This window comes from Zingiber officinale, chromosome 2A, assembly GCF_018446385.1.
Source record: "Zingiber officinale cultivar Zhangliang chromosome 2A, Zo_v1.1, whole genome shotgun sequence".
In the NCBI taxonomy this organism is placed as follows: domain Eukaryota; kingdom Viridiplantae; phylum Streptophyta; class Magnoliopsida; order Zingiberales; family Zingiberaceae; genus Zingiber; species Zingiber officinale.
Window position 1 is genome coordinate 12,859,512 of NC_055988.1, and position 9,669 is coordinate 12,869,180.

The 9,669-nt window shown below is 40.7% G+C and overlaps 1 protein-coding gene across 1 annotated transcript; it reads left to right on the forward strand.

The window, feature by feature from the left end:
• Window positions 1-3,615: 3,615 nt before the first annotated feature.
• On the forward strand, window positions 3,616-6,855 carry LOC122040750 (protein ALTERED PHOSPHATE STARVATION RESPONSE 1-like). Its single transcript, XM_042600178.1, has 4 exons — window positions 3,616-4,780; window positions 4,986-5,188; window positions 5,625-5,848; window positions 5,927-6,855. Exons 1-4 carry the CDS (start codon window positions 4,303-4,305, stop codon window positions 6,738-6,740), a joined length of 1,719 nt encoding a protein of 572 aa, XP_042456112.1. The 5' UTR covers window positions 3,616-4,302; the 3' UTR covers window positions 6,741-6,855.
• Window positions 6,856-9,669: the final 2,814 nt, after the last annotated feature.

Here is a 9,669-nt window from a genome sequence, read left to right on the forward strand (position 1 = left end):
CCTATTATATTTTTGAATATTCACAACTGTTAGAGAGTTTTTATTTTACAAAATAGAGATATGGTGTGAAGTATTAATTCTTCCTTCCTGGGATTGGTTTACACTTCTCATATCATAGATATCAATGTATTAAAAAATGAATACTACATACAACGATATAACAGTAACATTTTTTGTACAACTATTTTTCTAACAACACTATGAATGCACTACATACAAAATATAAGGATCCACTCCTCCTACTTATAAAATATTTAAATCAAGCATAATATTCCTGTATACATATACAGGTAAGTTAAGAACCAGGGGCTGGCGACATTCTACAAGTTTTTCGATTATGACCCAGTTATTTATACTGGCTACATTTGATTTTTACCTTCCCATTATGTTTCAACTCGATCCGTATCTTCTTTCGTCTACTCGGCTGCACAAGGCTACGAGGATATAAAACTATAATGTTGTTTATGCCCCTAGGCCAAAATTCCTTGCTTCAACATGGGTAAATACAATACATGTATGTTATATTCCAATTCTGTGAATGAAAAAAATGCTCACTATATGAGAGTGTATCCATGTTCCGGTGAATGATGACAGTAATAGCATGTCAGCAAGGCAGTCCTAAAATTTGAAACTCCTCGCAGTTACAATGTTTTCTTTTCAAATCAATAATGAATGAAGTACCCCATGTCTCTACTTCCATTTCAGATTGAGAGTAGGGGTGGACTTTATATCGTCTAGCTTTCTCTCTCCTTGAATCCATTTCTTTGGTAACATGAGGTGTCAAAGCAACATACCATTTAGATACTTCCTCCCTATAGTTAAAGAACGTAACTATTGAACTACCTTTCTTCTGGTATTATCAATTAACCTATTTATGGGAAGTTCACGTGTATGTTTGAACAAAACATTTAAACTCTCTACACAATTGTTGGTTGGTATTGTGTACCTTCTCCCACTAAAATATGCATTATCCCATCTTTTAGGGTCAATGTTCTGAAGCCACTTATGAGCATTTGGATGTTTATTAAGCATGGACTGTATTATGAGATCATATTGGAGTGTTGTGTTTGCATGTGCTGCTGTCCAAAACAAGCTAAAGATGATCTACTATTAGTATCTGTTACCATATTGCAAGACACGTGGTAGCAACAGAAAGTATGATGGGCGGTTGGGTAGACTTTCTTAACTACTGATATAATGTCGTGATGTCTATCTGATACTATGCTCATTAACTGTGCATCAACAACAAAGAATCTCTTCGTATGATCCAAAAACTACTCCCAAGTAGACCCACATTCAACTTCAGCAATTCCAAAGGCTACTTGGAAGACATTGTCATTAGCATCAATTGCTATAGCCATCAATAACACACCCGAATACTTCCCTATTAGATGTGTAACATCAATTCTGATCAATTTATGAAGATAAGACCTGAATACTCTTCGGCAAGCTCCAAAACTCCAAAATAGCGCTGGAACTAATTATCACCATTTCTTTGTAGTACCATATAGGTTTTCGGGTCCCCAACTCTTAACTTACGCAGATATAGTGGAAGATCTCTATATGTTTGGTCATAATCTCTAATGACCTTCTTCTTCTCTTTCTCCCGAGCTATGTATGCGATATGATCACTCTAAACCTTGCTTTTATATATAATATAATCATACTTGATTTATACTATTCATTTGCAACAAATTGCTCTTCAACAAAATACGCTATAAAAGAGGAAAAACATGCTTAATGATCATCCCTTTCCCTGATAGTGCTGTGCATAATCAAGCCAAGACCAAGTAACAACTATATAGTGCTGTGCATAACAAAGTTACAACTACATAATCAAGTATTGTTGTGCATACTAATTTAGCAAAGACCAAGTAACAATATATATGGTGTACATATTATATTTTCATAATTTATCAGTAGTTGTGATATAATTTGACTGATATGGACCTAGGATTTTTGTAATTTTTCATAATTTCAAACACTAGAAAGGGTTGAGCGAGGAAATTGTATATATGATGTAAAAGTAAACTTTTAAGCAAAGATCATGCAAGACCTGATATGATCCCACATCAGACCCATGTTGGGCCTGATATGGGATAATATTTAGCCCAACGTGAGCCTGATATCATCTCATATCATACCTTCATTGAAGTAGAAATTTCTGGTAACGTTGGATCACCACTCAAAGCCTTAAATAAGCAATGGATAGCACAATTTACCTCCTTATAACACCAAAAAGTAATAACACGTTCATTGGGTATAATTAAGCAAGTTTAGGTCTTTAAGTGGGTTTTGGTCTAAACATATTTTTGGATCTAGGATAATTAGATTTATGCAAACTCCCAATCACTACGAAGGGTTAAACGAGGAGAAGGTAGATATGATATCAAACCAAATTTTTGATCAACGAATACAGTAAGTCTGATATGATTGCATATTATGCCCAACATCCTGATATGATTGCATATTAGGCTCAACGTCATGATATGATTGCATATCAGGCTCAACGTCCTGATACCTACCATATCAACCTAACATGCATAAGTAAGGTCTAGCTGAAATCTAGCATCATAGTTAAGCACCTTGCAATCCGATTAAGTATTGGAGTACATCATATTACATGTGTTGTTGAATATTTATTCCCCAGACATCGAATGAAACCATACACATGATTTTTATTATCGCCCTTTACTACCAAACGGTAAACTTTTTACATGACAACCCTATTTTACAATAGTAAATTTATACATATATCGCTAAATCTTTAACTGATTTCTTCTACGAATTTCTCTCTTGCTACAAATTTGTTTTTCAACGCTGCTGTTCTTAATCATTGTTGTCCTTTGAACTCTTCTCTTGAAACAATATCCCTAAATCTTAAATAGTTTTTTACAATGTTGCCAAACAATACGAGAAGGTATAACAAACGGAGGAGGTTCATGATCGCTTCATGTTTATAAGACTAGGAAGAGGGATGAAGGGAGAGAGAGGGTGAAAAGACATATATCCGAATCATAATATAATTTTTAATTAAAAATATAATTTGGATGTTTAGAAAATAATGATTAATAAGAGAAGGTTGACGGAAAAAGTAAAAAGAAAATTTCATTTCTTTATATTTTGCATCATTTAATATAAATAAAATTGCATTATACTTTTTGATAAACAGTACACTAAATATACATCGATCATTTGATAAATTATTAATATTTTAATTTATAGACGGATTGATGGAGATGAATAAATCACTTTTTGATGCTAGTAAGAGAGCTCCTTGAACTCATTGCGGATGCTCTTACGAGCATTGCCATATTTGATGCAAACTGAATGTCCTTAAAGGGGCCTTCAACAGGATTCAATGCCACTCTCTCCCTGTTGATTCGGTTCAATCAACTCCCCCATTTCCATTGTTTTCAGAGCAGGGACATGCTCGCCGCTATTCTGTTCAGAACATGGGCACAACACGATACGACACGACACACCGCGACACGAGAGAACGGCGATCGAGAAATGGGATGGGAAGGCACGCACGAGATAAGACTGCTCTTCTGCTGGTCAAATCCAAGGGCTCGTGGATCCATGCAAGAACGGCTCCCCGTGCCACCAACTCGACCAGATGTCAGTAGTTGAGGTCACTATAATCTCAGCATGACCGCCGCCCGACTGCTGGATAATCGGCGTTTCCCCGACCGCCGCCATCGTCCACCGGAGCCTTAACAACCACTGGACGCTATCGAGCAAGCCAGTTGCCGACTGTGCCCTTAACCTTCCTCCTCACTTCAATCTTTGACTTTCACTCTCTGTTTCTGTCTCCATACTCGTGGCTCGAAGGCAAAGCTCCTCCTGCCACCTTGCCGCTCCTCGCGTCCTCAAATGGGTGGCTGTGCGGCGTCCAGGCTTGGGTCCAACAGCGAGGAGGAAGGCCCGGTGGCGCTCTGTCGCGAGAGGAAGCGCCTCATCAGAGCTGCGGTCGACTGACGCTACGAACTCGCCGCCGCTCACGCCGCCTACATCCACTCCCTCAACGCCGTCGCCGCCGCCATCGACGTTTTCGTCTGCCGCCTCTCCGTCCCCACTCCCTTCCTCATTACCCTCCCTAGCGGCGCTGCAGTTTCTTCCCCTCCCTGTGCCTACCTCCGCCAGACGCCGACGGAGCCAAAGACCGAATCTTTGCCCTGCCGCGCTTCTCCTCCCCCCTCCTCTCCCTCGGGCTCGAACTCCACAGAGGCAGCTGAGTCAGTGGAGGAGGAGACAAGTGAAACGAGTTGCGGTCGCTACTTCTTCTCCGCAACAGGGCCAATGCCGCCGTCTCCCTCGTCGGAGGTGTTCGGTTGGGACTTCTTCGGCCCGTTCGACGAGGTCCAACGCGCAGCGGAACCGGCAATCACAGCTGGGCGACTCGACCGGAGTTCAGATGAGTATCTGAGGGCGGTGAGGGAGCAAGAAGGCATCCCGGATCTCGAGGAAGCCGATGAATACGAAGAAGAAGAAGAAGAAGAAGAAGAAGAAGAAGAAGAAGAGGCGAAAGGCGACACTTCAGCTGTAGAAAGAGTAACCGACTGCGGTGGCAACACAGCAGCGATGGAGATCATCGCCGCGAGCCAAGAAGTGGAGTTGGTTCTGTCCAAGAAGGCAGCAGGAGAGGGCAGAGATCTACTGCAAGCGCTGAGAGAAATCGAAGACCACTTCATCAAGGCGTACCATTCTGGGAAGGACGTCTCAAGGATGTTGGAGTGCAACTCTTTTAAACACCGAGCAGTTCATGAAGAGAACAAAGGTTGGATTTTTCACTCTTCTGTGTGTTTCTTTTTTCTCATGTTTGGCGATCTGATTTTGTCAATGTCTTGATCATTATTCTGTGAAGAATCAACTGAGCCCTTAGGCAGGCATGCTCTTACAAGTTTGTAATGATCTGTTCTTTTGATTGTTGTGTGTATCGAATTTTAAGACTGATTGTGTATCTGCATCATCTTTGATTTTAGAGAGTTCATCCAAAGCTATTCGAGCTATTACATGGCATCGGTCTGTATCGGTCTCGTCCTCGGATAGAAGTCTAGTTACATCAAGCTCAAACAGCGCATCGAGCGAAAATTTGGATGAGTATGTTGGAATGGAGTCTGGAAGCCATTCACAGACTCTAGGAAGGTTGTATGCTTGGGAGAAAAAGCTATATGAACAAGTGAAGGTACATTTATGTGTTCTTGAAATTCTATGGATTCTCTTAGTGTTTTCCCCTTTTATGAGCTTGACCTTGATTCGTTAGCAAGCTTTACAGTTCAAGTTCATTTGATTGTTTGAAATTTTTACATTTAAATTTGTTTGATTAGTTACTGAGCTTGATAATACAAACTTGACTGTTCATTTTTAAAATTTCTTTATTTATTTAGTATATTGATAAGAATTTTTTCATGAATATTATTTACAAATATTGTTCGCGAACGAGTTGAACACATGCATTTAAATTTATTTGTTTAGTTTAACGAGTTGTTCAAACTTGCTCATTTAATTGATCTTATATGTATTGAATGAAATAACAACTCTTAACAAGCCGAATATTAAGTTTGTGGACAAAAATTTGGTTTATTTACAATTCTATCTTCATGGATTGATTTTATATCTAGGCTGGAGACCAGGTTTGGCAAGCTTATCTGAAAAAATGCATGAAACTAAGAAACCAAGAAGTGAAAGGATCAAAATCAAGCTCGGTGGAGAAAAATCAGGCTATCGCAAGAGATCTACACGCGGAGATATGTGTGGCATTACAAGCTTCTCAATCCATATCACAGAGATTAGAGAAATTAAGAGATGAGGAGCTACAACCGCAAATCATAGAGCTTCTAAAAGGGTAAGAAGAATTTGGTATTGCTAAATAAGACATGAAATTTATAGATCATTCTCTTCATTGTTTGCTTTTTTCTTGCAGCTTATCCCGGATGTGGAATATAATGCTCGAGTCTCATGAGTCTCAGAAACAAGTAATGTTTGAAGTGAGCACATTCATATGCCCTGAATATGGAAAATTCACTAACAATACTAATCGTCTGGCGACTGTTACTTTGGAGGCTGAGCTTCGCAACTGGAGATCATGCTTTATAGGCTATGTAGCGGCACAGAAATCATATGCCAAAGCTATTCATGCATGGTTATCGAAGTTCCTTGCGTCTGATGTCGAATACTATTCTCGAACTAGATCTTTATTACCTTCTTACAGAGCTGGAACACCTCCTTTAGTTGTTATGACTCATGAATGGCTGACCTCACTAAGGAAGCTGCCTGATCAAGCTGTATCCTTGGGAATGCAAAATTTCATCAGAACGGTTCAGGGATTGTGGATTAAGCAAGGGGAGGAACAACAGCAAAAGAGAAAAGTCGACAGACTCACCAAAGAGCTCGACCGCAGGGTCCTGGCACTTGTGGAACTCGAGCAGTCTGAAAACAAACCTGATTCCGATATGTGGCAGCAAGTAGAGTATTTATCCAGAAAGAAAGAGCTGCTAGACATGTTCAGGAAAAAACTGGAATCTGACAAAGTGAAACATCAAGATTGTCTGCGCAAGACCCGCGAAATCACTATCAATGGATTCAAAATTGGATTGGCTAGCATTTTTGAATCACTAGCGCAGTTCGCGAAGGATTCGGTCAGCCTGTATGATGCTCTCTTGATGCAGGAGAAGGGAAAGGTGGTGCATCAGATTATTGAGAAGACTACTTGCACAGAGGCTCATGGACATGGATAAAATTGATAGATATCCTGTCCATCTTTTTGAGACAATGTAAATTTTCTGCTGAATGGTCAAGGCCTATGTACATTCAATGAAGCAATGAAATGTGTAAATATTTTTTTTTACCACATACAATTCTATTTTACTAACCTCTTCTTTTAACATTTTGTGAATTGATCATGGTTGATTCACCTCTCAATGTTTCAAAATTAACTTGAATTTGTTTTCATAGGTTATTACATTACTTAAAAAGCAGATAGCAATTCAAAAGATTTTGTAAGAATTTTAAAGAAAAAGGAAAGAAAAAGAAGAAAAGCAGGATAAAGGTTATGGAAGGTTTTGTCTTGTTAGATGAAAAAAAAAAGTGCATAATGAAGAAAGGGGGAAAGAATTTGAAGAAAGTGGTTGAAGTTTTGAGAGAGTGAAAGTGAAACGTAGGAAAGGAAATAAGAAGGTGAAGAGTTTCAAGATTATGGATAATGATATATTATTTTAATGTATTTTGCTATATGTATCATAATATAATGGTGTGTTTGAAAGGTAAAATCGAATTTTGTTGGACATAGTTAAGTTGATGAAGCATGCAAGTCTTTCCAAATCTTTTTCGGCTTACGCACTCAAGACAACCGTTTACTTGCTAAATAGAGTTCGGACTAAGATAGTCTTTATTATTTCATATGAGATATGTGTAGGAAAATAATTCGGACATGGCATGACCACGTTTTTCCTTCCGCAAGTTTCTCGTTCATGATTTATTTATTTTTTCTGTGATATTAATCTTTCCTATTTTAGTGGTATGAGTCATCCTATTCTTATGGTTAAATCTTATCACTTGAGTTGTATTTAAAGGGGTCGAAGCTGTGAAACAAATCAGATCTCAGAACTAAAGTTTCTCCAGTTTCTATTTTCGGTTATTTGTGCATTGCTTTCCACCTGTGCAGTTTTTCTCCCCTTGCTACTGTGTTTTTTTTTAGTGCTACGTGTGGTGTTTTTTTTTTCCTTTTTCCTGCATCCTTTGCTATTCATCGATTCTGTGCCAACACTTGGTATCAGAGCGTTGGTAGTATAAGACATCCAAGAATCTACGATTCCATAAAATGTCGAGCATCCCAGTAAAGGAGAATGGCGGAGTGCCATTTCCCTATCCGATGCTAAGTCCTCACAATTATACTGTGTGGACAATAAAGACAGAGGCGATCCTTGATGCCCAGGGAGTCTGGGAGGTGGTGGAGCCAGCGGAAGGAGCCCAGGTGGATGCAAAGAAGGACAAAAAGGCACGTGCATACATCCTGCAGTGTGTCCCCGAAGACATCCTTCTCCAGATCGCAACAAAGAAGACGGCGAAGGAAGTCTGGGACAACCTCAAGACGAGGTACCTTGGTAGTGATCGGGTGAAGAAGGCACGTGTACAAACATTGAAGAGCGAGTTTGACGCTCTCCGGATGAAAGAGACCTAAACGATTGATGAGTTTGCTAGCAAACTCAGCGCCCTAAGCAGCAAGTTCTCCACCCTTGGTGCCACGCTTGAAGATTCCTCGTTGGTAAAAAAATTGCTCGATTCTGTCGCTGATAAATTCTTTCCTATTGTTGCTGGTATTGAGCAATTCTACGACCTTGAGTCTATACCATTTGAGGAGGCTATAGGGCGACTGAAGGCGTACGAAGAACGAACGCTACGACTACGCAGCAACACCAACGGCACTGAAGGTGAGCTCCTATTAACTCATGCCGAATGGAAAATGCGACAGAAGGGGAGCAACGTGGACACTTCGTCAGGAGGAAAGGGGCGTGGGTCCAGCAGCCCTAGTCGTGGCAAATGGCGTGGACGTGGGCGAGGGCGCGGTCGTGGCCGTGGTAGGCAACGCCAAGACAGTGCAGGAGGGACTAGCGGCAACAATAGTGGCACTCGAGACAAGAGACATATAAAATGTTTCAATTGCGAGAAAATGGGGCATTATGCGTCCGAATGCTACAACAAGCGGCGTGATGATGAGGCTCACCTCACTTGTGCCACCGATGAAGAGCCGGCACTGATGATGACCGTGTCCCACGAGGAGTCTGACACTAGGCGTGAGCAGCAGGATACCATTCTGCTCAGTGAAGATAGGTTGCTACCGGAGATGTACCGCGGCGTTAAGAAAGAAGATAAAGACGTCTGGTACCTTGACAACGGTGCCAGCAACCACATGACTGGCCATCGCGAGAAATTTCAAGAACTAGATAAAACCATCACCGGGAGGGTGAGATTTGGCGATGGATTAACCATTAAGATCATGGGCAAGGGGACGGTTGTGTTCGAATGCAAGAATGGCGATCGGAAGGCTCTCCATGAGGTATACTACATTCCGAAACTTTGTAGTAATATCATAAGTCTCGGTCAATTGACAGAAACTGGGAACGAAGTGCACATGGAGAAAGATATCATGAAGGTGATTGATAGGAGCGGGAATCTCTTGATGCGGGTAAAGCGAACACAAAATCGCTTGTACAAGGTAACCTTGAAGACATGCAAGCAAGTCTGTCTCCTAGCAAGCCTAGAAGACCCAACCTGGTTATGGCACACAAGGCTCGGACATGTCAATTTTCACGATTTGAAGCTGTTAGGGGAGAAGAAATTGGCAGTTGATGTGCCTCCATTGCCCCAGCTGAATAAGCTTTACGAGGTATGTGTGGTCGCTAAACATGCAAGGTCACCATTCCCGCACCAAGCAAACTTTAGAGCGACAAAGCCGTTGGAACTTCTCCATGCTGATATTTGCGGGCCAATTTCACCAAGTACACTGGCTGGTAACAAATATTTCTTTTTGATTGTTGATGATTGTACAAGATGGATGTGGGTATTTGTATTGGCAGCAAAGAAAGATGTATTCCAAGCATTCAAGAAATTCAAGTCCGTGACGGAGAACACGACTGAGTACAAAATCAAAACACTTCGGACAGATCG